The 27,217-nt window shown below is 44.7% G+C and overlaps 13 protein-coding genes across 13 annotated transcripts, besides 57 other annotated features; all 13 read right to left on the bottom strand.

The window, feature by feature from the left end:
- Window positions 1-15: part of a sequence feature (areas merged during assembly that could not be assigned to a particular haplotype. This can correspond to areas where the two haplotypes were merged or to regions with more than two copies in the genome that were merged during assembly.) that runs on past the window's edge.
- Window positions 16-667: a sequence feature (areas merged during assembly that could not be assigned to a particular haplotype. This can correspond to areas where the two haplotypes were merged or to regions with more than two copies in the genome that were merged during assembly.).
- Window positions 100-153: a microsatellite.
- On the bottom strand, window positions 165-1,532 carry Tc00.1047053504057.80 (hypothetical protein, conserved; the record flags this gene model as incomplete). Its single annotated transcript, XM_812200.1, has 1 exon — window positions 165-1,532. One exon carries the CDS (start codon window positions 1,530-1,532, stop codon window positions 165-167), a length of 1,368 nt encoding a protein of 455 aa, XP_817293.1.
- Window positions 668-1,806: a sequence feature (areas merged during assembly that could not be assigned to a particular haplotype. This can correspond to areas where the two haplotypes were merged or to regions with more than two copies in the genome that were merged during assembly.).
- Window positions 1,473-1,504: a microsatellite.
- Window positions 1,807-2,197: a sequence feature (areas merged during assembly that could not be assigned to a particular haplotype. This can correspond to areas where the two haplotypes were merged or to regions with more than two copies in the genome that were merged during assembly.).
- Window positions 1,968-2,267: a mobile genetic element.
- Window positions 2,008-2,030: a microsatellite.
- Window positions 2,076-2,110: a sequence feature (AT_rich).
- Window positions 2,198-4,500: a sequence feature (areas merged during assembly that could not be assigned to a particular haplotype. This can correspond to areas where the two haplotypes were merged or to regions with more than two copies in the genome that were merged during assembly.).
- Window positions 2,270-2,293: a microsatellite.
- Window positions 2,354-3,112, bottom strand: Tc00.1047053504057.90 (hypothetical protein, conserved; the record flags this gene model as incomplete). Its single annotated transcript, XM_812201.1, has 1 exon — window positions 2,354-3,112. The coding sequence occupies one exon, from the start codon at window positions 3,110-3,112 to the stop codon at window positions 2,354-2,356; it is 759 nt and encodes a 252-aa protein (XP_817294.1).
- Window positions 3,241-3,268: a microsatellite.
- Window positions 3,563-3,583: a sequence feature (AT_rich).
- Window positions 3,595-4,689, bottom strand: Tc00.1047053504057.97 (hypothetical protein, conserved; the record flags this gene model as incomplete). The annotated part of the gene is made up of 1 exon (XM_812209.1): window positions 3,595-4,689. The coding sequence occupies one exon, from the start codon at window positions 4,687-4,689 to the stop codon at window positions 3,595-3,597; it is 1,095 nt and encodes a 364-aa protein (XP_817302.1).
- Window positions 4,501-4,753: a sequence feature (areas merged during assembly that could not be assigned to a particular haplotype. This can correspond to areas where the two haplotypes were merged or to regions with more than two copies in the genome that were merged during assembly.).
- Window positions 4,754-7,126: a sequence feature (areas merged during assembly that could not be assigned to a particular haplotype. This can correspond to areas where the two haplotypes were merged or to regions with more than two copies in the genome that were merged during assembly.).
- Window positions 4,770-4,790: a microsatellite.
- Window positions 4,949-4,969: a sequence feature (AT_rich).
- On the bottom strand, window positions 6,141-7,568 carry Tc00.1047053504057.104 (phosphatidylinositol-4-phosphate 5-kinase alpha, putative; the record flags this gene model as incomplete). The annotated part of the gene is made up of 1 exon (XM_812210.1): window positions 6,141-7,568. One exon carries the CDS (start codon window positions 7,566-7,568, stop codon window positions 6,141-6,143), a length of 1,428 nt encoding a protein of 475 aa, XP_817303.1.
- Window positions 7,127-7,410: a sequence feature (areas merged during assembly that could not be assigned to a particular haplotype. This can correspond to areas where the two haplotypes were merged or to regions with more than two copies in the genome that were merged during assembly.).
- Window positions 7,411-9,386: a sequence feature (areas merged during assembly that could not be assigned to a particular haplotype. This can correspond to areas where the two haplotypes were merged or to regions with more than two copies in the genome that were merged during assembly.).
- Window positions 7,631-7,668: a sequence feature (A-rich).
- Window positions 7,885-7,907: a sequence feature (AT_rich).
- Window positions 8,221-8,243: a sequence feature (AT_rich).
- Window positions 9,387-10,477: a sequence feature (areas merged during assembly that could not be assigned to a particular haplotype. This can correspond to areas where the two haplotypes were merged or to regions with more than two copies in the genome that were merged during assembly.).
- Window positions 9,672-9,727: a microsatellite.
- Window positions 9,858-12,164, bottom strand: Tc00.1047053504057.110 (ribosomal RNA processing protein 6, putative; the record flags this gene model as incomplete). Its single annotated transcript, XM_812202.1, has 1 exon — window positions 9,858-12,164. One exon carries the CDS (start codon window positions 12,162-12,164, stop codon window positions 9,858-9,860), a length of 2,307 nt encoding a protein of 768 aa, XP_817295.1.
- Window positions 10,478-11,982: a sequence feature (areas merged during assembly that could not be assigned to a particular haplotype. This can correspond to areas where the two haplotypes were merged or to regions with more than two copies in the genome that were merged during assembly.).
- Window positions 11,983-12,949: a sequence feature (areas merged during assembly that could not be assigned to a particular haplotype. This can correspond to areas where the two haplotypes were merged or to regions with more than two copies in the genome that were merged during assembly.).
- Window positions 12,163-12,206: a sequence feature (AT_rich).
- On the bottom strand, window positions 12,788-13,864 carry Tc00.1047053504057.120 (lipophosphoglycan biosynthetic protein 2, putative; the record flags this gene model as incomplete). The annotated part of the gene is made up of 1 exon (XM_812203.1): window positions 12,788-13,864. The coding sequence occupies one exon, from the start codon at window positions 13,862-13,864 to the stop codon at window positions 12,788-12,790; it is 1,077 nt and encodes a 358-aa protein (XP_817296.1).
- Window positions 12,950-13,719: a sequence feature (haploid, Esmeraldo-like haplotype).
- Window positions 13,720-13,721: a sequence feature (haploid, non-Esmeraldo-like haplotype).
- Window positions 13,722-15,173: a sequence feature (areas merged during assembly that could not be assigned to a particular haplotype. This can correspond to areas where the two haplotypes were merged or to regions with more than two copies in the genome that were merged during assembly.).
- Window positions 13,916-13,942: a microsatellite.
- Window positions 14,050-14,089: a microsatellite.
- Window positions 14,091-14,124: a sequence feature (GA-rich).
- Window positions 14,430-14,451: a sequence feature (AT_rich).
- Window positions 14,512-14,537: a microsatellite.
- Window positions 14,881-16,632, bottom strand: Tc00.1047053504057.130 (hypothetical protein, conserved; the record flags this gene model as incomplete). Its single annotated transcript, XM_812204.1, has 1 exon — window positions 14,881-16,632. One exon carries the CDS (start codon window positions 16,630-16,632, stop codon window positions 14,881-14,883), a length of 1,752 nt encoding a protein of 583 aa, XP_817297.1.
- Window positions 15,174-15,522: a sequence feature (areas merged during assembly that could not be assigned to a particular haplotype. This can correspond to areas where the two haplotypes were merged or to regions with more than two copies in the genome that were merged during assembly.).
- Window positions 15,523-16,895: a sequence feature (areas merged during assembly that could not be assigned to a particular haplotype. This can correspond to areas where the two haplotypes were merged or to regions with more than two copies in the genome that were merged during assembly.).
- Window positions 16,681-16,751: a sequence feature (T-rich).
- Window positions 16,837-16,868: a sequence feature (AT_rich).
- Window positions 16,896-17,882: a sequence feature (areas merged during assembly that could not be assigned to a particular haplotype. This can correspond to areas where the two haplotypes were merged or to regions with more than two copies in the genome that were merged during assembly.).
- Window positions 17,883-22,371: a sequence feature (areas merged during assembly that could not be assigned to a particular haplotype. This can correspond to areas where the two haplotypes were merged or to regions with more than two copies in the genome that were merged during assembly.).
- On the bottom strand, window positions 17,915-19,072 carry Tc00.1047053504057.140 (ADP/ATP mitochondrial carrier protein, putative; the record flags this gene model as incomplete). Its single annotated transcript, XM_812205.1, has 1 exon — window positions 17,915-19,072. One exon carries the CDS (start codon window positions 19,070-19,072, stop codon window positions 17,915-17,917), a length of 1,158 nt encoding a protein of 385 aa, XP_817298.1.
- Window positions 19,217-19,242: a sequence feature (AT_rich).
- Window positions 19,249-19,276: a microsatellite.
- Window positions 19,389-19,412: a microsatellite.
- Window positions 19,413-19,447: a microsatellite.
- Window positions 19,567-19,587: a sequence feature (AT_rich).
- Window positions 19,763-20,302, bottom strand: Tc00.1047053504057.145 (hypothetical protein, conserved; the record flags this gene model as incomplete). Its single annotated transcript, XM_812216.1, has 1 exon — window positions 19,763-20,302. The coding sequence occupies one exon, from the start codon at window positions 20,300-20,302 to the stop codon at window positions 19,763-19,765; it is 540 nt and encodes a 179-aa protein (XP_817309.1).
- Window positions 20,402-20,425: a sequence feature (AT_rich).
- Window positions 20,556-20,596: a microsatellite.
- Tc00.1047053504057.150 (hypothetical protein, conserved) lies at window positions 20,808-22,268 on the bottom strand (the record flags this gene model as incomplete). The annotated part of the gene is made up of 1 exon (XM_812206.1): window positions 20,808-22,268. The coding sequence occupies one exon, from the start codon at window positions 22,266-22,268 to the stop codon at window positions 20,808-20,810; it is 1,461 nt and encodes a 486-aa protein (XP_817299.1).
- Window positions 22,252-22,411: a sequence feature (A-rich).
- Window positions 22,372-22,532: a sequence feature (areas merged during assembly that could not be assigned to a particular haplotype. This can correspond to areas where the two haplotypes were merged or to regions with more than two copies in the genome that were merged during assembly.).
- Window positions 22,454-22,502: a microsatellite.
- Window positions 22,533-24,808: a sequence feature (areas merged during assembly that could not be assigned to a particular haplotype. This can correspond to areas where the two haplotypes were merged or to regions with more than two copies in the genome that were merged during assembly.).
- Tc00.1047053504057.160 (hypothetical protein, conserved) lies at window positions 22,597-23,475 on the bottom strand (the record flags this gene model as incomplete). The annotated part of the gene is made up of 1 exon (XM_812207.1): window positions 22,597-23,475. One exon carries the CDS (start codon window positions 23,473-23,475, stop codon window positions 22,597-22,599), a length of 879 nt encoding a protein of 292 aa, XP_817300.1.
- Window positions 23,723-23,783: a sequence feature (AT_rich).
- Window positions 23,937-23,964: a microsatellite.
- Window positions 24,226-26,211, bottom strand: Tc00.1047053504057.170 (protein kinase, putative; the record flags this gene model as incomplete). Its single annotated transcript, XM_812208.1, has 1 exon — window positions 24,226-26,211. One exon carries the CDS (start codon window positions 26,209-26,211, stop codon window positions 24,226-24,228), a length of 1,986 nt encoding a protein of 661 aa, XP_817301.1.
- Window positions 24,809-25,832: a sequence feature (haploid, non-Esmeraldo-like haplotype).
- Window positions 25,833-27,217: a sequence feature (heterozygous, non-Esmeraldo-like haplotype).
- Window positions 26,510-26,555: a sequence feature (A-rich).
- Tc00.1047053504057.178 (hypothetical protein, conserved) lies at window positions 26,654-27,217 on the bottom strand (the record flags this gene model as incomplete). The annotated part of the gene is made up of 1 exon (XM_812215.1): window positions 26,654-27,217. A coding segment is annotated over one exon (564 nt), but the record flags the coding sequence as incomplete, so codon positions are not given.

Below are 27,217 nucleotides of genomic sequence, written 5' to 3'. Positions count from 1 at the left end.
AAAAAAAAAAAAAAAGGCGTCCAGAAAAATAAATAAATATATGCAGACACGCAGAAAAAACAGCCACGCAAACAAGACATGTATATTCCGTGCTTTCGCAATAATAATAATAATAATAATAATAATAATAATAATAATAATAATGATAATAATCAATCGTCCTCTTAAGACGGTGCACCACCGCGTCGTTCGGCAAGGATATCCCCTCCCCTATCAATGAGTTCACGCGTAAGACACCGCTGCATGTGAGCCACGGCAGAAGATGTCATGTATTCCTGAGGAGCCGCAGCACACGAAAGCCGCCACATTTTCTCGGCCTCCGAGTCCTTTCCACAGACAGGGGTCATGGCCTGCAGCCGAATCTCCTCGCCAGACTGCAGGGGGCGGGACGGGACAAGAAAGATCCATTTCCCTTCTCTGTCACGCATAAAGTCATAGCCATGGTGTTTGCTAAAAAACGCTGCAATTCTCTCCGTTGAATTCGGCCGGCTCGTACGGGCAACAAGAAAGGAATTCGTTTCTTTCCCACCATGTGGAAACAGATGAACAATAGGTATCATCCCAATGGATCTTGTAGAGGCAATCACAAGCGGTGTGGAATGCGACAGACAGACACTTACTGCCCATCGAAGCTCCGCACGGTCTAATTTCCCCACAAGAGGTCCTCCATTGATGTAATTCCGAATCATTTGAAGTAAAACATCGGCCAGGCCTGTCGTCTCTGAGTCCAAGACCACATCGTCTTCAAAGTAAGGCGCATTCTTGAGCGTTCGCACCTTACCAAGAAGCTCTGCAAAGACCCATCGAGGATCGGTGAGTGGACTACTCTTCGCTGCCACAAGATCCGATACGATCATGTTCAGTGAGTCAAAAAAGAATCGACAAACGTCAGCATCTGTCCCCTCGCCGGAGTTCAGTTCATTAAACTCCTTTTCACGCTTCTCATTCCTTAAATCGTTGTCAAAATCGCCAGCGCTGCTAATGTCCTTAAATCCAATGGCAAGCGCTTCCGGAATGGCAAGCAATGGCGTCAGCCTGTCAACATCCTGTGAAACGGCAAAAATATGATCACGGTACAAAGATGGATGTCTGCGCATGCACACAGCAGGATGAATAAAAAGACGTTGATCATGACACCACATCATCAAACGATAGTAGTCATGTGCGTCAGAAAACTGTGAAAGCTCTCGTGCATGGTGGAGGTAAAGACGTCGGCGATGCCTTGCATAAATAATCCATTTATTGTCATCGTCTTGCCCCTCTTTTGTGGACTGCAGGGTATTATCCGCGTTTATGCGGCTACACCCACCAAGAGCATAAAAGCACTGGACAAAGGGCGTAATAATGCAGTCCTCACCTCGTGGCTCATTCTGCTGCTTTTGATCCTGATGTGCTCTGGCCCACAGGAGCAAGGGGGATATCATAAACCTTAAAAATAAATAAAAAACCCCGTAGTCCTTAAAAAAAAAATAAATAATAATTAATAAATAATAATAATAATAATCAACGCCCATTTCCAACCCCAAACGCATGTAAAAAACGAAGAAAACCCTATTTTATTGATAGCAGATTTCCCGCCCCCACACATCTCGGCCCTTTTATTCATCTTAAAAGAAATTTATACAATAACTTCCATTTATGTCCCCTCCGCGAGAAGAAGTTCAGCGACGGAGGCAAACACTTTTTTCACCTCTTTGGTTTTCACACCGACTATGCCCCCCTCCCCCAAACTCATCCGTTTTTGTTTTTTTTTTTCTTTCCGAAATATTCGCCTGGGCTGTTGGCCGAATCCTGAACAATACATACAAAGATAAATATATATATATAACATGATGGAAAAAGGAAGAAAAGGTAAATGGAGGGGCAATCATTTCGCCACATCCTCCATGTTTACTCCAAGTAATATTCAATATATTTGAACGGCCACTCTCGTGACATGCTGCACTCTATTCGGATTAAAGATATGTTTATTACTTACAACGTTGCAGACTTTGGGTTCCTCCAACCAAAAAAAAAAAAAAAAAAAAAAACTCGACGTGAGGGGGGCGAAATCAAAATAGGGATGGGTGAAGTGGAAAAAAAATAAAAATAAAAGATAAACAAATAAATTCGTCTTACCGTTAACGGTTCATTGATTCCTTCCATCGCAGTCTTCAAAAGGATCATACGATAGAAACGAATTGTACAGAGATATCTTCTTTTTATCGGAAAATGCATATTCATTCAGGTAACTAGCGTTCCTCGCAAACATTCTCTTCACAAGCTCCCAATATATATATATATATATATATATGCATCCTTATGATTGGCTTCTGGAGCCCTCAGTGCATTGGATGAGACATCCACTACAGCCTCACCGGTGTTTTGACCGCAAATGCGATGGATCTAGCAGCTGCTTCCACCCTTCCGTCTTCATACATGCCCTCGCCTTCTCAAAGTTGGTCTCCAATTCCTCCATTTCAATTTCAGTGGGGCAACGACGATCAGTAACTTCCTCGGCAACCTTCAATAGACGTGCATGCGCAAAGAGTGCCTTGATGGGAAACTCCTTCACCAAAAGATTGCAAGGAGGTGCTGCCTCCATGATGCTGCGCCGGAACTCCTCATCCATGACACGTAAGGAGTCGTCCAAAACCACATTTTGTTTTTCATTTAAGTGTCGCACAATTTCACCAATAAAAGCTTCCCGCACCCCTTCTTCCCACGAGGAATCATCGATTGCGGCGACAACTTTTCCAGCAACAGAATCCTCGTTCAGAACAATATATGACTTGTCACAACGATCAATGTACTGGTTGATCCAGGTCGTCTTTCCACTGCCAGGAATGCCAAGGAGCAGAAGTAAATTTGGAAGGGAATTCTTTACTTCCCCGTTTCCATGATGCTTCTTGTGTTTCTTCTTCGAATTGCCATCCCTGCTGCTACTTCTCCTTCTGCTCCCATGTGTGTGTCTATGATCGCCGCCGCCCCTCAGGGCGGGGAATAACCGACGCAGAAGATACAAGGCAAGAATATTTAACAAAATACAGAGAAGCGTCACAACGGTCGTCTTGAAGCCCAAACGTCCTGTACGCCACGCCATCACTTTCCCCATCATATTGTTGTCAGCCATCTTCTACACCCAACGTCGCTCCCTAGTTCTATTCCTTCTTTGCCTTCCTTCTCGTCCCTTGGCTATTGTTATGGCTTTGTGTCGTTGACTATTGTTCTCTGCACCAATAACACAGTTAACAAAAAAAAAATAATTAATAATAATAATAATAATAATCAAAAACAAGTGTCAATTGGCAACAGAAGAAGTACGCGTTGTCGAGAAAAGAAAAGGATCCTCGTTGCCCTCTATTTCCCCCCTCCTCATTGTTTGCTCTCATCAAACGTCTCCAGGAATCTATACGACTCAAACATGAACGGTTCTCCCATGAATGAGACGGAAGGACACTCTATGGGGTAATAATAAGAAATAGATATAAAAGAAAATCCGGTAAGAAACGTTAAACAGGTGGTGCAGAAAGAAATAATAATAATAATATGGTAATAATAACCTCCCAACAATGTCAGCTTCTTATTTTTTTTTTTTTTTTTTGCCTTCATTTATCATCCCGACTCCATTGAAATGGTCACCCCATACTGCACTGGGCTCTTCTCAAGCATCACATTCTTGCGGGCAATTAAGGCCCAATGAATTACCCCGTTAAAGATGCCACGAATGGTCGCAGCGCATACACCGTCGCTCTCTGCCTTAACGGCCCCCACAAATGGTAAGATCGCCGTCCACTCATCCAAATGCTCCTCCGAGCGCTGCTGCAGGATGGTCGGCAGTCGCAGACGAAAGCCTTGTGAGAAACCCAAAGAGAGGTGTGCACGGGACTCCAACAAATCAAAGTTATACCCACATGCCACCATCGTGTTGGGCGCCATACGCTGATAAAACGCCACTCGAGCCGCGTTCCAAGCATCGTGTGCACGCACCATCTTTGCACCAATCGACCAGTTGACCCCAGTGAAGCCTAAACCTGCATATAGCACATCCATCTGCGCTGAGGCATCGTGATGCTCAAGGTAGGACAGCTTTTGCCTTTCAAAGCCCGCACCAACGAGAAGATTAAAGAATTTCGTTCCGCAATCCACCAAGAGATCACTACTGCCAAGTCCATTGCGTTGGTAGCCGAGTGTAGTGTAAAAATCACGCCTTTGATAATCTATAGTAGCCACCGACACATCCTCCGATGCGGGGGCAATCGTATTAACGGAAACCCGACCCTTAAGTTCGAGGCCCTCAAGAAGATCAATCAATTTTACGTTGGTAGCAACAACTCCCCTGCTGGTTAACGTCAAACCCTGCTCAAAGCGACAAACACGTTGAATACAGAGGCCGCACCCAAGCTTGATCTTTCCAAATCCCGTTCCATCCTTATTAATAGTCAGACGGGGAGAGAAAGTCATGTAGTTTTCCTTTTTGGACTCAATTGCAGCCGTCTCCTGTGCCGTTGCAGGCGTTTGAACGTCGGTTTTTCCGGATTCCAGTGGCGAGGGCGGAGGGGCTGTAAAGAAGAGTTGTTTACCCGGAAAAGACTCGGAGTACTGCCGGGATTTTACCGCCACAAATACTCGTGAGTCATCACGGAATGTCTTCTTGAAGAAGTCGTCCACAATTCCAAAGAATTCGCCCAACTTCGACGGCGGGTTCATCAGCGTAAACGAAGCCACACTTCTTTTTCCCCCCCAAGAGCAGCTAATTCTACACCGACAAGCCTCTTTATATATATTTATATTTATTTATTTATTTATTTTGGTTCCTTCTCTCAATCTCTATTCTTTTTTGTTTTTACCTCCCCCTCCAGCGCCAAATGCAGGCAAGCCACAACCGCAAAGAAGGGGAGAAACGCACAGAAGCACAATTTAAGACAGTCAAGGATGGTGAATGCAAACAAAAACAACAGCCCCCTTCAAAAAAAAAAAAAAAATTTAAGGAATTTATACTCGGATGGAGTCATGCCCCTTCTTCCCTCGGGAAGTAACGATACAATAAAGGAGACTAACGGTTTGGTTCAATGCGCCCAACATCCCTCGTGATGATTAGGCGATTTATCCGGCAGTCACATACATCAGTAAGCCAATTATTTCACAAATATATGTTTCATAACCGAGCTCGTTGTGGAATGACAAAGTAGCCGTCTTTAGGGCCCGACAGCCAACAGACTGCCCATCGCGTGAAGGACAGTAATACCGTTATTATTATTATTATTAGTGGTAGTAGTAGTGGTGGTATCGAGTGTGGGTGGGATGAAAGAAAAAAAAAAAACAACAACAACAACGAGAGAACTGCCCTCGCTACCTTGCGACACGGTGGCTTTTAAAACAAATCAATGAACAGTTACAGAAACGCGCAAAGTAAACAAGAAAGTCACACATGTATTTAGCCCCATGAGAGTACACACTTCACCCAAGAGGTTTCTAACCTTCCCCTTCCAGAAAAAAAAAAAAAAAAAAACTCTTTCATCGAGTAAACACCACACAATCGGCAGCATGTTGTGAAAGCTCAAACAATACAAATGGTGTAAACATATTGAGATTCTCTTTACAATACATCCCACAGCCACACCGACACATCGCAAATATAAATGAATAATGTACAAAACCGTCACGCATAACATTGCAAAAAGGAAACGTCAGAGGATCATCCGGCTGATGAAATTGTGGGAGGTGCATGACTACGGGCATTTGTCCGCTTCACGGTAAGGGAAAAAAATGCAATAGCAAGAATGCACACACGCCTCACAAAAGCAACAAACACACACACACAAAAAAAAAAAAAAACTATATATGACAATCCGCAAAGGGAAGGGCATGCATATATGCCCACTCACTCCTCCATCTATCAAGCAAACACACACAGACGCAGAAACCGAATCGCCCAAATCTCAAATATACAAAAGAAGAAGCGCCCAGAAAACAACATTCCGCATAAACACAGAAACAAAAAAAAAAAAAAAATAATCAGTAAAGATATTTCCTTTTTTTTTTTTTTGTCTGTGTGTGTGTCTTTGTCCATCGTCTGACTGTGTTTCGGTTGGCGGAAGTTGTTCCTCCTCCTCATTCTACTCCCCTGTATAACGCCTTATTTTCCATGCAACATCGCATCACACAATAATTGAGGAAACAAAGGCCAAAAAACGCTCCGCGTATTCGCGAGGAGGGACGGAAGATATCTTCTTTGAATCGTTTACCAAACCAAACCATGACGTCTCTAAATATTTCCGTGCATTATACTTCTGCAAGATATCAATGATTCCAATGTAATATATTTCCCTCCGAGTACCTGGCTGGTCCGTGCTACGCATGCCACCTTCATCGGCAGTAAAGCATCTTCCGTCAATGACAGGCTCGTTCGGGGAAATGTGAAAAACACCATTTGTCTGGTTAAATTGTCCATCTAAAACCCCACTAGCTAGCGTGCCATCAAAGGCTAATGTTGACGATAACATATTTATGCTTTCTTTTCCCCCCATTACACTAGTCCCCAATCTCCGTGAGTCGTGCATCGGCAATACATGAATACCAACCAGAAACGAATAATCCATGACGTGTGATCGTTTCAAAAAATCACAGTCCTTATTGATTTGCTCAATAAGTTGTTGTCTTCGCGCCGGCCCCACATGTATTGGACGGTTTAAATCAAGATCTTTTTGTGTGCATGTCTGTTTTCTTTTTTCGGCTTCGGTAGCAAAACGTCCTACCGTACTTCCTTTAAGATCATATTTTTCATGTATTGCATTCCCTGTTGCAAAGACATTTTGCATTATAATAAAATTTATCTTATCCCCAGCAATTTCAAGGCGATGATGCCCAACAAAATGGGGCAGTAACGTGTGTGGATTATCCAGCACAAAAAAGTAGTAGCGATGCAAGATACTACGCAAAAACTCACTTTCCTCTGTGGTCATGGTTTTTATAACCCAGTCCTTACCACAGAAAAAGAGCTGTGCAGCCGACTTCCCTGGCGTAGGCGTACTATGCCATCTACTGCGCATCAAAACATCACAATAAGCCCTCGGCTCAATATTGAAAAATTCCCGTATATGACGATAACACATTGGAGAATAGTCCGTAAATTTAAAGGAAACTTGTGGACCTTCCTCATCGTCAGCACCGTCAGTATCACTATAAGTAAAATTAACTTTACTATTTCCACTCTCGCGAACGGACATGACTTGTGAAGAACGCCGCTTCACCGCGGCTGCACCACCACAACAGCCTAACCCTAATGTATTGTTTTTTTTCACTTCGACCTCAATCGTTGTTTCTATGGTGAAGTCTTTCTTCGGGTTCAGAGGTCGCTGCTTGGCTGGATGAGAAATACTCGTGATACTCTGCGCCAGGGCCCATTTCATACAACGAATAATGTCACGCGTTGCCTCGTTTTGTTGGGAAACGGGTTCTCCTGTAGCATCAAGTGACTCTCGCGCCTTCACGTTGTCATTGAGGCCGCCTCGTATGGGCGAGTTATTCCTAGAGGATGGCTCAGACTCAAATGAGATGGAGGCAATTATTTCCCTGTTGTATGGCATCAATGGATACTTTACCTAAAAGTTGGCAGTCGCAGTTGACCGAATTCGTATCTATCCAGCGCAAATAGAAAAAGAAAAGAAAATCAAAAGAAAAAAAAAATGTCATTTCCCGCATTTCCCCAGGCATGAGTCCCCCCGCTCTCTACATCTCTATATCTTTGTGCGTACGTGCGTTTTATTCTGTCCCCTGTATGAGATGTTATGCGCGGTCCATTCACATTTGCTACTCTCGCCCCCAATAGAAACTTCCCTTTTCTGCTTTTTTCTACTCCAAAAGTTTTTTCTTCTTTTTTGTTTCTCATTGCTGTTTATAAGGAAAAATAAAAATAATAAATAATTCAACAGCCGCCTACGAGGTCATTCCAGAGAGCGTGCAGGCAAATAAACCACCACGCACGAAGGACTTCATCGTCGGAGTCTTCTTTAGTCAACACCGTGAGGGACAGTGGCAATATTAGCCCGATTATCACAAATAATTGCTGGTCAATTGTACTGCGTTGGCACGCTCGCCGCTGGATTATTACTGTGCTGCCAAACATTCCTTCATAGCGCTACGTCAGTGTGTGCGACATGCTCACAGCAGAGTAAAGGAAGATCGGCTGTCCAGACGGCCATGAGAGGCACATTTTTCGCCGTATCCGTTTCAGGATCCAATTAAAAAAAAAAAAAAAAAAAGCAAACCCTCCAGCATCAAATGATGCCTCTTCCGCCTGTTGCCCCCCCACGGCGTAGAAGGGCGAGTTGCGAGGTGAAGTAATGGAAAATATCTTCGCTCGCAGGAAGAGCATCATTAGGAACAAAAAACGTCAAAAGGAAACGTTCCTCGTTGCTCAGAACGACGCTGCTCCCATGAAAAAGAAAAAACCGCACCAACTGTATCTTCATTCGCTGATACATATTCCCGATGTCGGCTGTGTCTTCGTTTTTTTCCCCCCGCACACCGTCAGCGTGAGTTACACGCTCAAATTGACAAGGCGTACAGCCACCCACCAGCTTTGGTTTGAGAGATGAATACGCCGTCCCTCCATTAGCCCTCCTAACCCCATCCCCCCAGACGCACCTCCAATGTGGCAAATGGAAGATAAAAAAGGACGCTCAAAAGAAAGCGGACGAGGCACAGCTCCGACTGCTCCTGCGAAAACACACAACCGACACAATGTCAACACTGTTGGAAAAATAACGTCGCATCTGCCGCTCAAAGGTGGTTTTCTGTTGCAATGAAAACCGCTTTCGCTCACCAAACAGGGAAACGACGGCATCATATTCCCTAACACAACGATCAACCGCAATGTAGTTTGTATGCCCCACAATTGTAAAATACGACCGGTCACTTCTATACCGCACTGTAAGATGCCACTGTATTTGACGTACGCCCGCCTCCAGATGATCCTTGCGCACACACAATCATGTTTCTGTTGCAATAAGAACATCCCCTTCAACAGAAGCTTCTTGCTATGGCTTGGAGTTTTTGAGCCAACGCAATGTTGGCGCACGGTTAAATGCGGACCCGTAAGCCCTCGAAAAAAAAAGAATCCACATGCCCACCCTGTTCCTTTTTGCAGGTGCCCAGCGTGGAGCAAAATCCCCAGCGATGCAGCGCCAGAAAGAGTCGAATAAGGACCTCCGGTCCACCCCTTCGAACACCAACATGGATGGCGCGAGAAGAGTGCGGGACGGCGGAATGCAGCACCGCGGGTCACACTTTTTCTTCCAAATCGTCGCACGCAGACTTTTCAAACCGACTCATGCAACGTGTGCTCGACACACATCGAAAGCAAGCAGTCGATGAGCGAACTGCATTCAGTGAGGTTCCCATGCGCGTGTTGAGAAACAGGCAGTCAAGGCAATTGCTCGCACCGCCACACGCGTCTCTCTCCGGCAGAAGTATTGGTATAAGCAATGGGGCATGCTCAGTACCACAGCCAACGCCCACGCTCCCCAGCAGCAGACACAAAAGAATGCGCACAAAAAAGGTGAAAAATGAATACCAAAGAGACAAGGCGCCCCGTCCGACTATCAAGACGTCTCCGCAGCCTCACCTGGTCTCGCTATTGCCTTTACCCCCAAACCCGCATTTCACAGATACTCTCAAGAAGACAAAATAAAATAAAAACAAAAACAACAACAAGAAATCAAAAAACAAACAAATATCAAAAACACCGTTACCTGTTAATCAGTACTACACAAAAAAACTCTGATACTGCCAGCAAAACCACCGCATATCATTAAAAGATCCTCTCATTAACAATAATAATAAAAAACAATAAGGTGAAACCCAATAAAAAGGAATTATGAGCCACTGTACCGCTTGTTCTTCTCCATCCTGGCTCTTTTGCGATTCGCGCCCCCCGTACCGTAAACCTGTCGAAGCGCAACAGCCTTCTCTTCTAATTTCATCCCCGCCCTCTTAGATACATCCTCACCGTTTGCTTCTGCCTTGCCATCCTTTTCACCCCCGTCTTCATTCTCAGCGGCCGTGTCCTCTTCTTCCCTCACTGCAATTTCCTCCTCATCCTCACCGTGGCGGCTAACACCATATTTTTTTACATCTGACAAAGTACGCGTAGTATCATATTTCTCCCTTGTCTCCAGGGCATCTCGTAGCTGTTTCTCCACTGTCTTTGCCCGCATTAATGTTTCCACCACCTCCTGGCCGGGTAGTGCGACAGTTGGCAGTCGCTTATTTCGAAGGACGGCAGCAACGCTGCGCATCGCATTAAACCACGCAGAAGGTTCTGTACTCCGCAAGGCTGCTGCTTCTTCCTTCAAAAACACCGGAGCTGGACGCCGTTCTATGGACGGAAGAGTCCCTGTCATGGGACAATGAACGCCAACGATACGCGGCATTGGCCCCGTTTCACGCGATGAGGGCTCAACCTTAACGTCGGACTCTGAATTCTTTGCAATGGCATCGTCACCCAGCGAATCCTTCACAATCTGAACGAGCCTCGTCACATTGGTGCGCACCACCATACTCACAGGGGTGCAGCATTTGAGAACATCATTAGCAGAAGTGGGAAGTTTGGTGGCAATAGCCAACACAGCGGAAAGATGCAGAACAGCCGGGGGCGAATCATCCACTTCCCTGGCGATGGCATCTCGCCAATTAAAGATCTCTCGCGCCACCTTCATTTGCATGGAAGAGAGTCCACCTAAACTCCGTCCCAAGGCAATTTTATACGATGCATCAGGATCCAATTGTGGTTTCTCGTAAATCTCCAGCGACAGTCGACGGCTTTCATTCAGCACATGCACAAGCAAATTTCCTATGGAGGCACGTCCCTCGCTGTTAAGAAGAAGTGTCTTCAACCGATCATATACGTATAAGAGGAAATGAGTATCCTGCCGTGCGTATGTCGCCATTTCTGCTGGAATGGGTCGAATACGCCAATCTGCCGTTTGATACTTTTTGTCCAGTTTCACTTGACAGAAATGATCCACAGCAAAGGCTAAACCGTGTGGCATGTGCAACGTCTGCAGGGCTATCCCTGTATCAAAGAAGTTCACAAGGTAAAGACCAAAGTCCTTTTGCAGCCACCGGATGTCTTCGCGTGCCCCATGAAGCACCTTTAATATGTTTGGATTCAAAAAAACAGGCGCTAACAGATGCATCGAAGAACGAAGTTTAAGACAATCAATCAAAATATCTTCACTCCGAGTACTGATCTGCATGAGACATGTAAAACCTTGATAGGAATAAAAACTGTGATGCTCCAGATCCACAGCAATCTCCTTTTCCTTCAAAAGTAAAGCAACAACGTCCTCCAAATCAACTGTGGCATCCACAAAACGAAGTGGACATTGAGCTAACGGAAGGTACGGCGTTTCTACACGACGAATCAGCTGTTCCTCAGGCATAGACATGTTTTTAATCAACTCAGCAAATGGATGAATGCCAGGCTGTCCCACATGTCGCTCACCTTTTTCGTCGTAGTAGACAGGACAGAACGGTGTGGGACTGTTGTCTACTGGATGTTCAAACGTCAGCTGCGGACGAAGAACACAGCCTCCTCCGTCCACGGCAAAGGAAGAGTGTTGTAGCTCCGAAACAAACGTTAGAGATAGCTGGTCTGTTGCGTTCAACCGCTTCCCTTTCAAATTATCTAACAACCCATCAACGTTCTCCAAAAGTGAATCCACCGCCTCCAAGACTGCTGAACGCTGCTGTTCCGTCAGAGTGCCAGCACCTGTTTTAAAGTCAGTTCGACGTTTCTCGGGAAGCAGTTGACAGCACTTATCCATGAACTCGACAAGAGACTCCCCGTGTCGCTTTATCTGCTGCCTAAACCCGGGGAAAGCCATGTGATAGTCGTAGTCATCCCATGGGAGCTCGCTCACCAATTTACCGTACTCCTTCACCAACCCAAAAGCGCCATTCACAATGTCCTTCGTTCTTGGAAAATCCCCTGGCGTGCCAAATTCCCCAGTCATACCACCTCCTCTTTTCCCTCCCTCGAATAGCAAAGAACGAACTAACAAACACAACAACAACAACAACAAAAGGCATTGGAGAGAAACAGAAGGAAGCATGTATGTAGCCCTTTTTTGCAAGAAGATCCTAAAACAGAGAAAATTCACACAAGCACGAATATACATATAAATTATTCAAATAATTTGAAGAAAAAAAAAAAAAAAAAAGAGTGATCGTCAATAAACCGTCGCGTTTTATTTTTGCTTCTTCCACGGTAGCAAATAATGGAGGCCAGACATGAAAAAACAGGCAAGGGCTCGTGAATATTCTTTTTTTTTTTTCTTTGCTCTATTAATGATCCACAGTCTATAAATGTGTAGCGCTCTCACCCTTGGAACGGCGTAGTCACGGCAGCCGCGAATTGCCGGTGATGGGTGCACTTCTCGAGCCGTTCGAAGGCGCCGACGACTCATAATACCAAAGACACATCAGCAAGAAGGCCCACAAACAAACACCCCACCCCACCCATCCCACAGTAAGTGAAACAACTGCGCGAAGAGTGAGGAAAAGGCAGCAGTAGAGAAGACAAAACGAACAATCCAATCGATAATAGCAATGGCAGCAGAATCATCAAATGTTAAAGACAAAAATAAAAGCAAGAGAGGAAGACCATTCAAATCAAGTTCCAATCGACGTTTTAAGCTTTTCAACGGCACTAGAACACCTATTATTTAATACCTCTCGCTCGCCACATTGAAACCCTGTCAACAAAGAAACGGAAAAGAATCTATCTGGACAGGAAACATATCTAGATCACGTCCTTTAGTTTTCCTGTCAACATTGCATTTTCATAATGAGGGTCTTGTGCAACATTTGGTGATGGACTGGCATTCGAGCCTTCCCCTTTTGGCGTTACAGCAGTGCCAACATTTGTATACGCGTACACCAATCCTCCGCCAATAGCCAAAAAGATGCCAATATAGCCGGTAGTTGTTGGATACTGGTTAAATACGACCATTCCCATTATTGCCAGTGGGGCCTTATTAACTGCACCGATAACACTAAATGTGGTGGGAGAAGTTTCATTCATGCACCAAAAAACGCCAAATGTCATTAATGACCCTGCAACAACCATTAAAAAAAGAGCAAAAATTGCCCCAAAGGAGGCGGTGGAAACTTCACTCAACAGCTTGGGAAAAGAAGAGAAAGATGCCATAAAAAGAAATGGCAGCGAAAGCAAATTGTTGTAGAACACGGGTCCACACCGTCCAATTTGTTTACTTACGTCAGACAAAAGGTACTTCATGTACAATGTGTAGCTTACCGTGGATGCAATGTTGGAAATCGTCCAAAACATACCCCATGCTGTGACCCATCTGTCCCCCTTGGCTCCCAAATAACTGCCACAGATCATAAGACAAAAGGAAAGATACATCATACCTGTTACCCGCCTCCCGTATAATTTTGAGTCCCCAATGGCGGTAAAAATTACCGCAAGATTCTTAATAATCGTATGCATGGAAACAGACATTGTATAAAGACCTTTCATGGACGTCCACAACATGGCGACAAAGAGAATTGTAAGTGGGAGCCACTTTCTCGCCACCTCCATACTGAAGTCCGGGTACCAAACCCAATGCATGCACTTTCCAACTGAAACAAGAAGTACCGCGCCGAAGTTCTGCACAAACAGGAGTCCCATGGGAAAATTTAGCCCATAACTGAAGATGACCAGCTTGTTCAGTATAATCATGCTCATGCTGCAGACGCAGTAGGCCACGACGGAGGCCAAAACCTCCGCGGCCCTCCCACCCTTTAGTGAGCATTGCATAAACGAGCACTGCGATGCACAGACGGATATGTGCGAATTGCCAAGAGAATTCATAAAAAAATATTATCCACAGCCAACGGCAACCCAACCTACCGACGCAACAACAAAAAAAAAAAAAAAAAGGAAAAAAAATTTTCATTCTTCTTTAAGCTCAATTAAAAACAACAGTAATAACATTTCAAAGGATTTTCCAGGACAAAAATAGAAAATCAAACAAATCCCCTACGCCCTTCATAAACATATATATATATATATATATATATATATATATATATATATTAAGAGAGAGAGAAAGAAAGAGAAAAAAAAAAAAAAAGTGACTGGCATTGATATATGTATACATACCATGCAGAGCGCTCCGGGTCCACAGGAAGTACCCCACAACATCCACAAGACAGACGCACGCAAACACTCACTTACTCACGGCCGCAAACAAAAAGAGAGAGGGGAACAAAATAGTCAAGACATGAAAAATCCGTTTAAATCGGATAGACGACGCCATAAACTAAAAGGTTCCTCAACTCTGCAATAATTTCGGAGCGCGAGATCCCTCATCTTCGAATATTACTTCATACCATCGAAGAACACGCAAAAATTAAAAAAGTAGAGAAAGAGAAAGATATATATATATTTATAATATTGAAATTCCCGTTAATTCTTTTTCTTTCTTTCTTCCTCAAATTATTTCTCTTTCCCTCAACTTTCTTTTTTTTTTTTTTTTTTTTTTGTGTGTGTGTGTGTTTCTTTCTTCGTTAAATGTCTCCTATAACTCTAAAAATCATCATGTCCTGTTGTTCGTGGTCGTTTGTGGTATTCCTTTGCTTCACATACACTCTGCAGGTATCGGATATAGTCAATTGTAATTGCACCAGATATTTGCAAATAAATTTGAATACAGAGAATAAACACGTCAAAAAGAATGAAAAGAGCAAAAACAAAGAAACACACACACACACACACAAATCTTTCGTTATTCTCATTCCATGCCACACCCCTTTCACGTTCACTGTCAAACGCAATGGTGTGTATTCACAAGGAACGAAGCGTGCAATTGTAAGTCGTTTCCGCGTCTACATGCGCGCCATCAGCAACCTTGACGCTTGCAGGAGGCGGTAATGAAGAAGATGATCAATCATAAAGAGGGCCACCAATACCATGGAAATTGCAATAAAAGGAATAAAAATACGAATAAGAGTAGCTGTCAAGGGCTGAGTACATGTGGTAGTGCGATTTGATGGGCACTTGTGTTGCATACATATAGGAGACATGTTATCTGGCCCGCATATTTCACCAAACCCTGTACAATTGTGGAGTGCATAATAATAACAAAGCTCTGCTGATTCTTGCGCTAACCGAAAGAGGTATCCAAGTATATGAGAGTAAGACACCGCTCCTCCTATCATGACTAAGGCCATCGTATCCAGAGCTATTGCAACTGTTGCCGCCACAAGACGAAGGGCAGTATGAATTGAAAATGTTAGTGGTATTCGCATCCGAAGAGAGTGAAACGCCGTCATGCCGCTTGCTAACAGGCTAACAATACCTGCAAATGTCACTGAAAAAGTATAGTCTTTAACATAGCCGTAAATAAGTATGGGTGGTGCCGTTGCAAAAGAGTACGCGGAAAACCCAAGCAGAAGAAGTGACACAAGCATCTCAAGTATGGCAAGAGAAAAGGTTTGAGCAGGGATCCGTGTAAGGAAAAGAATGCCAGTTGCACGAAATAACCGATGTGTAGGCTGATACGTGTGAAAAAAGTTCCGCCTGTTGTTCGCCAAACGTTCGGCAGCCTTTGCCATCTCCCGTTCAGTCTTAATCAGATACGCTAACTCCTGCTTAGCAACATTTACAAGTAATTCATCCGCGATGCCTTTGCAATTACATCTCCACTCAATAAAAGGACGCAAATTTATCTTGCGTGGGTTGTTCCCTTGACTAGTGTGCACAAGATAACGCCGAACAAACATACGCAAACACTGCATATCAAAATATCGTCGTGATGGGTTCTGAAAAATGGAGTACAAGGAATTCTGTGGATCATGCCCAAAAACCACGTTGTGGATACGACGACGTGAAAAAGTCATGAATGGCACCGGTCCCATAGTTCGCGTTCCCAGCAGACGGTTCTGGCGTGTCAACGGCGGATCCGGTTCTGGCATCCCCGCGTTTTCGCGAGTTTCCTGCGCCGCCAAAATATTACAGTCAACTACGTGCATATCATGATGGACGTCGTCATTGCTGGTGGCTTCACTGGCTGCATGAAAATTCATCATCTCCTCGTTACCCGCATGCGCACGTCCATTCCCATTTCGATCCATTTCGCCATGAAGCTCTTGATGATCATCTTTTTTATGCTCATCCCTCTTTTCTGCCTCTATCATCTCTTGATACTTTAAAAAGTCCTCCTTGGTGTATCTGCGTACCTGAAGCAACATGACCGTGTCCTTGGTTATCATCGCTACCACTCCCTCGTAATGCAAGAGCACACGTTCGCCCTCAACGGTCGTCTCACCCAGGAAGGTCACGCAACGACCTATTATCTTAAGTTCCTGTGCCCGCAATAGGGGCAAGTTGGCACAGGGCGCATCAAGATTAATCTCCGCTTCCTCTACAAGGTCCTCAATAGAAGGCTCCGCTATTTCTTCTCCCACTCGCGCGGTGGAATTTCCCGCTGCAACATCCCCATTTCCATCATCATTATCGCGGCTCTCAGCTCGCCGCCCCTCCCTATCGGGCCCGCCATTCGTTGTCTCTCCTCCTGGCGCACTCGGTGGTATCCCCGGCAGTGTGCCTTCGCCCGCCACACTATCACGTCGCGGCATACCAATGATATCTCTCCAAGCACACCTTTGCTTTGGTTGCACGTCAAATTCTTATTTTTTATTTATTCACTTGCTGATATATTTATATCTTTTCTTTTTTTCTTCTTTTTTTTTATTTTGGGTGTTGCCTTCGGTTGCCTCAATGCGGCTCCTGCAACACCTCTTCTCCGAAGGGAAATAAAAGTGGCAAGAGCAACAAACGGCAAAATAATTAAAAAAAAAAATAATAAAAAAAACGCTTTAAAACACTTGTGACCTTTTTTTTTCTTCTGTTTGTTTCGTCCTTCCGCAGAAAAAACAAAAGAAAACAAAATTAGTTCCTGCAAAAACAAAAAAACAAAGAAAAGGAAAGGAAGACACAACTCAAAAGAAATGCCCCTTCGGCAATAAACGTCACGTAACGCGTGAGCTGCCCGGGGGGTTCCGTTCAACGTCTTGCACTCGCCTCATTGGCCTCATAAGCAGCCGCGCACGACAAACACACACACACGTAAACAAGAAAACACAACACAGGACCTTATTGACTCCTCCAAAAAAAAAAAAAAAAACACATCCTCGCCAGCCAGAGACCAGTGATGCGCATTGCTCCTCATCCATTCCCTCTTCCTTCCTTTCGTCTCACAAAAGCCATGACGCACGTGAGCACACAATTATAGACGAACCATCAGCAAAATGACTCCTCGCAATAGCCACAAAAGACAAAAACAGACACAGTGAAGAAGAAGAAGAAAAAAGAAAAAAAAGATGAGCGTTAAACGAATAAAGTTTTTTCCTCCTTCTTCATTCCTGTTGGTTCAATAATCAAATTTGTGTGTATATATAATACGTGCATCTAACGAGAAGAGATATGACCACAATTCTTTACATGCGTACCAACGTATAAATATACCCTCGTTTACACACACACACAAAAAAAAAAAAAAGGCGTATGACAAAGACCCCCCACAAGAACCAAAATAAGAAGAATGATGCATCGTTCACGGCCACTCCATCCGCATCTCTTCCAGAGACTCAAAGTGATTCGTTTCGCTCCTCCTCCCAACTCAACCTTGTTTCGCTTTTTCCTTTTTTTCTCATCCCCCCAACATCCGCTCCGATAAAGAAGTGCTGTCCTTATGTATCCTCTTTTCTTATAAATCAGTTTGATCTCTTTTTTCGTGTATGCGCAAGGTTAATATATATATGTATATATATATCCCTTTGGCGTGAGTGTGTGTGTGTGTGTGTGCGCATGCCCCATCTTGTTGTTGTTGTCGTTACCCTCGCCATCATTGATTCATATTCAATCATCGCCAACCAACAGTTTCTGCACCAGCTCGAAGACCACAAACATGCATGAGCTCGCGGGGAGCGCCTTCAAGTAGTTTGCCGTGATGCCGGAGAAGAGCGACGCCAAACCCTTCCCCCGAATCATCTTGATGAAGCAGTCCATCATTCCGGTGTACTTTATCTCGCGCCCGTTTATCCCTTGCGTCTGCAGCCTTGTGCGCACAACATTGAGTGGGTACGACACAGTCTGCGCAATCATAGAGGCAAACATGCCAACAACTGCCGTCTCCATCGAAGAAAGCGCTGCATTGTGGCGGCTCATTCCGTAATTCCGCATTCTGTACATCATAATCTGCTGCTGCGCCGTGGAGTACATCCCCACCTCCAAACCGCGATAGAGAAACACCCCAACCATGTTGGGCGTAAGTCCCCGATAGAACTCAGCAATGCCACCATTTCGGTACGTGGCCATGACGACCTCTCGAATACCACCGCGAAATTCAGTCATCTTTGAAACGGCAATGCGCGTCTTCACGACCTCTAGAGGGTAAAGTGAGAATTGAGCCCCAAATCCCGCGCATGCCCCAATGCTGAAGTTAACAAAAAGGCGGGGAACGCCGGTTAAAGTCCCGTAGCGGTCCAAAGGTGAGGGTAATACAGAGACTGCGGAGCGGTAAAGTTCACTGTCAAGAGGACTACACCCTGTTGAAATAAACTCTAGCTCTCGCCGCTCTTCTTCTTCTACACCATCTTCATACAACGATAAAAGATAACGACGAAGCGAAAAGACTATGGCAAACTCCGGACCCGCTTTCAGGCAATTCACACCATTCCCACGCCAAAACGCGCGCCAGCCACCGTCCTCTCTAATTAAATTAAAGACATCCTTCAACCGGGCCGATTTAAAAATCGATATTCGCTGATACGGTCCCGTAACAAGGTGACCCTCCTGCACAATGATCTTGATACGGTCTAGCGGTGCAGTCAATGTTCGACTACAAGCACCAGCTACGCCACCGGCAAAAAAAGTGGCCAGGGTCGTGTAACTATCACGTTTAATAACCAGATGCTGTTCACAAGGCCTTTCGGATGACAACACATTTTCCTCTTCTGTATTTACCCCTGCATTGGCGCTAAAATTCTCATTCTGCTGCACTTCCCGAGTCTGCATGTACGTCTCCACAAAACCACTAAATTTTCAAAATGTGTCCCCTTATCCTCACGGTATCAGTAATTAATAATCGCTGTTATATACGTAAACGTCGGAGAACTATAAGTACGCGTATCCGTATGTGTGTTTATGTCTGGTTTCCTCTTTTATTTTATTATTATTTTTTTTTTCTTCGCTGTTGTTGTTGTTGATGTTGTTTTTGTTTTCCTCTTATGCGGTCCGAAAAAAACGACAAAAAAAATAACAATGTCAGGGAAAGGTTCCAGTTACGGGTGTGGGATTTTAGTTACCACGCAACACACCTCCTTTTGCCTCAATGTATATATATATATATATATATTGTGTGTGTGTGTGTAAGTGTGTGTAAGTGTGTGTTTGCTTTCTGTCCTGTGAGAGATCCCTTTAAATGCTCAGTGTGGGTGCGTGTGTGGCAACCCTCGCCGAGCCCTCGCTGCAGTCGTCTCAAAATATATGGAAAAAAGAACAACAAATTGAATATATTTATATTTATATTTCACAGCCCCAAGGCAATGAGAAAAAAGATGACATAAAAGGCAAATAACACAGCAAAAGAGCATTCAAACCAAGCCAACAACTCATAAATCGCCCTAGCCCAAAGAACGGCTTCTTCATTACCGCAGGAAAAAAATGCATGGGCGCAAAAAAAAAAAAAAAAAGTAAGCATCGCCATCACATTGTTTGAAGAGTGTTATTTTGTGCGTCCAAGTAGAAGTCCTCATCTGCCACAAACCACCCCACCACAGGATACTTCGAATCAAACTTTTTCGCCCACCACTCCAACGCCTCAAGTTCCTCCTCATTGCAGTCATGCATCCAATTCTTGTTCGCCTCCTTCGCCGTCGTGTCGGATTTAGCAAGACAACGTGAGATCTCGTGTCCTGCATAGGCATGGTACGGCTGGCCCGGACCGTAGAACTGCGGGGCCACCTCATACACCACGCCCTTGACGCTGACATAAATGTCACCCTTCTGGATGCCGTCATACTCACGGAGTTCCTCCTTCGTAAAGCCACGACATTCTAACTTTTCTACAGGACGAATTGTTGATTTCGCCCTATTCCCAAAAAAGCGGCATCCCCACGTCCAGTCACTTGCATCACTCCGTTTATTATAAGAAAGAATAAGCACCCGGACAAAAAGTCCCACCACGGCGGAGGCAATAATGACACCGTAAATCTTACCGGCACCTATACGTCTTGCTTTTTGCATGCTCTGTTGCGCTGCTCCACCGTAATGATGCCGGTTACCCCTTATAAAATAATGACGGAGCCTCTCCCCCCTATTCACAAGCTGGATAACAACAAGAACAAAAAATAAAAAATAAAAAAATTAGAAACATCACATCTCCATGACAAAAAATAAAACAAAATAAAAAGAAAACCATTTTTCCCCCTCTTCACCCACCAATAACATGCATCGGACAGGGGACCCACTTAAAAGCCAACGACACAGAAAACAACATAAAAGAACAACAACAAAGAAAAACAAAAACAAAAACAAAAAGGCGTCGCCCATATGGGCATTACAATTTACATCAATAATATCCCTTGATTTGTTTTCTCTTTTCTTGGCTGGTAGAGAAAAAAAGTTTTCAAAGGCCTTCTCTTCTCATATTTTCACCACCAAAATAAAAGTCTTTTGTGTCCCGAGTGAAAATTGCTACGGGGGCATCTCAGATCATGCGCCCTCTTGGTTACATACATGAATTCAGCCCTCAGTACACCGGCTGCCAGTTGGGGTTGTCAACCTCCTTCAATGCTAGGGGCACAGTTCCACTCCTGTTATGCATGAGTTTCACATGCGCATGCCTCTGAACACGGACCTCCGAGAGAAAAGTGTTTTGAAACACGCGAATATCTTTCCCCTTGACACAATCCAACGAATAGTAATCACACTGTGCAAATTCGTTCTTCATAAGCTCCACCCCACGCACATTCTCCAAAACGATACCTGAGCCAAAGATGTTTTCCACTTTGCATGTTCGCACCACCATCGCAGGCTTTTCGGCGGTGGCATCAGGGTGTGAACCACGCAAGAGAATGGCAGTTTCCAAGTCCTTAAACTGGCAATCCTCCACAGTTACGCAACAGCTGTCCGTGTGAAGTCCCACAGCCTTTCCTCGCAACGTACGGGCCTCATCCGTGGCCCCTTTCTCCGAGGGTAATGTCTTGGGATTACCCGTGAAAAGACATTTCTGAAATGTCAGCTTCCCCATTGGTAGACCGTACATGCCACATTTTTCAGGACACTCAAAGGTGCATCTGATGCATTCAACCTGACAGTACTGCGTCACCAGAAGCTGGGCAACATCCACAACACGCGCAGAAAACAAACAATTGCGAAATGTAACATGCGCATGAGAAACTATCACTTGACCTGTAAAAGTGATATTGGTGAAGACCACATTGGACCAACGATTAGGATGTGCATACTGCATCCGGTATTCTTCCTCTTCTCGTGCAGCAGCGACAGCCGCATTAACCTTTTCTTCATATATTTTTGCCGCCTCGGCTAAACGCCGCTGCTCTTCTTCAATAGCTTTTGCACTCTTCTTGCGCTTAATGGAGGGCTTTCTCTTAGTCTGTGGAACAACAGGAGGCTCTGGAAGGTCTGGCTTAATAACAATGCGTGTCACGATGCCATCAATGTGCACGGTTCCATGCACAATCACATCGCAGGCACTTAGGGAGGCACCAACATCAGGTTCATTCACCTCGGAGGATTTATCCACATCTTGTTTTTCCTCAACGGTTTCCTCGGGTTCTAACGCCTCTTCCCCCGCCACGCCTGCCTCCTTCAATTGTACTGCATTTTTCATGGAGGTTCGGGGGACGCTCTCAACAACGATGTTGTTGGCCACTTCTACACCATAGTGGGAACCCGCAACCCCGAGTCCGCATGCTGGGATAAGAATATTTGTACGAGGAAGTTCTCCCACCTCCCCATCAGCCGAGGTGTGTTGATCCAGTACAGTGTGTGCAATGTCGGAGATGGCGTCAATGTTTTGGTAATGGGACCAAGAGCCTATGTAATAGTCGCACTCACCGTTAGAAATGGTGTTTGGATCTGGCAGCACCTCCTTCTTCTTCTTCTTTGAAATGGACCTCTTCTTTGGAGGCATTGACTGTAATTGAACACCACCTTGGAAGTATGATGTCAATATCAGAAAAAGCATAAATACAATAAGATAAAATAAAAACCAAGAAAACAAAGAAGGAAATAGAAAAAATAAACATTACAGAAACACACATACAAAAAATAATAATAATAATAAATAAAAAAATGCAAGTGACCCAATGGAAATATAAAAATAAAAATTTAAGCAGCAGTTGAAAAATCCTGTAAATGCATACGCAATTCATATATAAATATATATATATATATATATATATATATATATATATATATAAGCATATACTCATTTGATTTTAAATTGAGCATTCAGGCATGTGGCATATGCCCCCGACAGACCCATAGTGGAGGTCTTCGTCTTTCTCCTTGCATCAATGGCACTGCGTTGCAAAACAACAAGAATCTTCCTTCCCTACATATCCGACAGTATGTGATAAGCGGGTTTCTATGATTTCCTGTGCAGACTTTACAGTAAGCCAAGAGCACTGACAACAATACGCTGCACATCCAACACTTGGTCCCAGCACCCTATCATTTTCTGCACCCTTTGCCTTTCCAACAGGAAAAGAGTTCGCCAACCTACTCCAATCGGGGTAATAATTACGCACCGTCAGGTACAGATCTATTCTACCTTCCCCATCATTCCAAGCGGCTCCTTGAAGGCGTATAACACCATAGTTACACTTCCGGCACACCATCACTGGGCATCCCCCACTGCAACCCATATTCTCAGCGTACCTGTCAGAAGCCCCGTTGCCAAATTTGGCATCAAGCGCATAAAAGGCACCTTTACGTTCCAGTAACTGTATTTGGGTTAACCTGTCACTGTACCCCTCTTTTGCAAAGAGTAAAAGCCGAGCAATCGTGGGGTGTGGAAGACTCTTGGACCCCACGTTTGTGACAAAACACTTTTCTACACATGCCCCACCCAAATCGCTTGGAAAAAACGGAAATGGAACCACAGCGAAGGTAAACACAGTTCCGGCAGGCCCGAAATCCTCCCCGTCGCTCTCATCAAAGTAGCTTTTGGATGGATCTGAAATGAAGTTTTTCTTGGCATCTACCGAGGCTTGAGGCTTCACAGAAACAATCTTTGCATCCGTTGCGTCGCCCCTTTCCTCATCACTCGCGTCCCAGTCAGCCTTGGAGGCGGGCGGCTCATGCGTCATTGAGCGGACGTTCAGCCCCGAGTGCGGCTCCGTCCCCCCGTTTGGAAACAACTCTTCGATCAGCTGATCCACGTCCGACATTTACAGACGCCCACAGCGATCCCTTCCTTCCCCGCAAAATGTACCACCCCACACACAGAGCCACACGTTCCACCTTCTTGTGACGACTTCCCCTTCTCTCTCTCTCTCTCACCCGCTCCCCATGCAAAATTACACAAACAATCAAAACACATCCGTGAAACGGAAGGGAAACAGACAAACAAAAAGAGTGGAAAAGAAGCAAAGCAAAATAAAAAGAGTAGAACACCAAATCCGGTGAACCAAACGCATATAAAAAGAAAATTATTTTTGAAAATATACTTCCAAAAAAATTATATATATATATATATGCAAAAAGGCACGCACGCAAGAGCATCACCTCGCGGCAGAACACAGAGAAATAATACAAATAGCAACAGCAAATGTGTAAACTAGAGCCAAAATTCCTTCGCCTTCAAACGTATCGAACAATAGATACACAACAAATAAAATTCAGATAGGGGAAAATAGAAAAAAAAAAAAAAAAAAAAAGGTGACCAAAAAAGCAACACGCCATGATTTCCTAGCAGGAAAAGTCGTTACAAAAAGAACAAAAAAACAGCTAAGATAAAAGCACAACGACAACGACCAAAAATAAGGACAAAACGAGTTTCTAATGTCCACATTTTTGATCTCTGCTTCTCCCCTCCCTCCACTGTCCATATCTACAATACCCAGCGCACCACACCACACCATCGCTGCCTTCAACTCTATCTCCCCCCGTCGTTTCGAACAGTTAACGTTTTAACTCTGTTACATAGCACTGCATTCACAATTTATACCCCTTTTCGCCTTTTCTGCTTTTTTCTCTTCGCGGTAAGGAGAGACTCCCCCATTGCCAGCTAGATCCACATCCTTGGCAAAGGAAACCTTTTTGCGTGTCCCTCTATGCAAGTTCTGCTGTTGTTTTTGTTGTCGTTGATTTTGGGGCGACATTAACTCTGGTGTTGGGTACTGTGCTGCTGCCATTTCCTCCAGAGGCAACGACCCCAGATGGGCACCTTTATCCGCCTGATTGTCATTTATCATCGGAGACGCCCCCTCGCGTGGCGAGAACCTCCCTCCGGAGTCTATTAACTCCATATTCTCTGCGAGCATCTGCTCGTCCCTACCGTGGTCTTCTCGTTTATTTTCCATACCAACTCCCTGCTTATTTGCAGAGACAAAGGTAACACCTCCAGGGTTAGGAGTGACACGGGAATAATTCCACGGTAATGTTCCCGCACACACCGGTGTGTGGTTACCATTGTCCAGATGGTCTCTTCTAGAAATTCCAGGGGATAAGCTCACGTCACTTACTCCCACAAGACCCTGTTCCACTGCCTCCTCCTCTGATTGCGGCGACGGTGGCATCAAACGTGCCGCCAAAGTGGGACGATTTATATTTATGTTCACCGCTTCGGGAGCAGGAACAATCGATACATCCAGAGGCTTTCGAAAAGCATATTCAACGGGAACCGGCCGGGGAAGAGGATTTTCTCTCGCAACCGCAATGTTAGCGGCCACAGTGCTAGTCTGTCTGATGGGACTTTTTAAAACATTTTCTTCTTCACGAAAATCCACACGGTAGACTGTGCCGTTCTCATGCTCCCAATCAAGCGGTTTGTCCGGTGGGTAGCCACGACGTTCAATCGCTCTTTCCAGGAGCGAAAGCAGAAAATCATAATTTGGCTCATCTTCATAATGTAAAGTCTGTAGATGCGCTAAAAATGGACGAAATTCACGGGGTAAATTTTGAACAATCCCAGGACCAATCACTTCTTCCTTGCACCGACCAATTTCTTCCTTCTCCTTGTATTTTCGCCACGGCAACGTCCCCGTGGCAAATTCAATAAGCATAAACAACAGACTCCATATATCATCTACACGGCCAAGCTCTTGCTGACGATGTGAGGCCAATGAGGCGTAACGGCTTGTTCCGCGGAAACCAGCGTTTTCGCGCGGTGGACGTACCTCCCCGTTGAGACGACAGTATCGACGCGCCAGTCCAAAGTCTATAAGATAACAAGTCTGCGGATCTGAAGTTACACCCAAACCAATGACAAAGTTTGATGGCTTTATATCACGGTGAACAAGCCCCAATTGATGGACCCCGCGTATTGCCCGGAGACATGATATACCCAACCTAAGAGTTGTGTAATGACTAAATGTGCCAATGGGAGTGCTACGGCGCAGCTCCGCCAGATTGGGTCCCAGTCGCTCCATCACTAAAAAATTTATACCTCCTGTATTTCCACTCCCCAAGTACCGTGCTACCTGAGGACAGGACTGCATCTTTTTCAACGCTGCCGCTTCAATGCGAAGAACATTTTTATTTTCTTTTTCCACCTTGATGCACACCTCCACCGGACTCGAGGAGGTCCTAATTTTATGTGAAACTGCCAAATTGTCGGTCGTTTCATCCTCTTCATCGCCATCTCCGCAATCTTTTGTTTCTTCTACAGCCGTAAAGGTCTCACCAAAGGATCCAGCACCTAACCGGCCCGTGATGATCCACCGCTTCAGATGCATGCCAACCGTAACCCGAGTTTGCGCCAGTTTTGCTGCTGGTTTTCGTCGTTTCAAAGCCCCATTTGCTTTTCCCCACATGCCAGGATTCGTTTTCTCATTTGAAATGTTTCTAACATCGGTGTCTCCAGTCCGCGCCTCCTCCAAAAGGGTCCCGTTGAGTGGAATGCCATTCTCCACATGAGGGGATGACAACCGGCGCCTGTTAGAATCACTCACATCAGCCAACATGTTTAACAGGTATTCAGCCAGGCCCTAACGCTCCTCTGCATAAGCCTTCTACGCAGGAATGCAGGACTCCCCGGGAGCACCCAATGAGAGAAAAAAAAAGAGTTAAAACGCAAATAAAAAAAAACAGTCACATTCGCCACTAATGGACAAACACAGAGAATACATGAGTGAGCGGCCCATTGTATACGCATTCCACTTCTGCACTGTCTATTATCCACCTACGTAAACGTTTTAAAAAAATTTGAAAAAACAAGGGAGGGAAAAAATAAAAGAAGATGATTTCCGCATCCACTTTCTCAAAAAAAAAAAAAAAATCTAAATAAAAGAAAAAGGAAGGAAAAAAATGAATTGCCACGTCGCTTTTTATCCAACAGATTCACACCCGTCTAACAATCCCTTCCTACTCTCCACGAGGCGTCCCAAAAACAACATGATTTCCTCACTACCGTCTTGGCTTGGCAAGACTATTCGACAAGCTCTTTGGTTTATGAGTAAACATGCTCCGTTGCGTTTCACTCCGCGCTGCTGCTAGCGCCTCTGCACGTTTTAAAAGGCGATTGTCCCGGGGAACTATCGGAACAGGGCACTTTCCCACTATTAGAGAAGCATAGTCCTGTACAAATTCTCGTAATCCTCCCGTTAGAACTGCTAAATTATCAACGCCCTTTTCAAAGAGGATCTTGCCAACGCTCTGTCCAACTGTTAATTCCTCTTCTAGATCGTACAATACGATACACTTGTTATCTTTATTCTTAAATTCAAACATCTCCGGAAGAAATGGGTTTGTTGCGTGTACCAACCGTCGCTTTGGGTAGTGCAGTGAGCCCTCAATATGACAGGTCCGGTAATCTTCCTCTGAGCGGACATCAAGAATGAGATACTCCTTAGGTGGCCTTGCATTTGGCGAGCGGTACTCGTCCATTGGGTGCGCAAATCCGCCGTCGCTATTGCCCATGCTTTTAGCCTCTTCTTGTCTTTTAAGAAGTAAAATATATTCCGCTAACGT

This window comes from Trypanosoma cruzi, genomic scaffold (genome assembly GCF_000209065.1).
Source record: "Trypanosoma cruzi strain CL Brener 1047053516931 genomic scaffold, whole genome shotgun sequence".
Lineage (NCBI taxonomy): Eukaryota > Euglenozoa > Kinetoplastea > Trypanosomatida > Trypanosomatidae > Trypanosoma > Trypanosoma cruzi.
The sequence above is the reverse complement of the archived record's forward strand: the minus strand, read 5'-3'. Positions and strand labels throughout refer to the sequence as shown.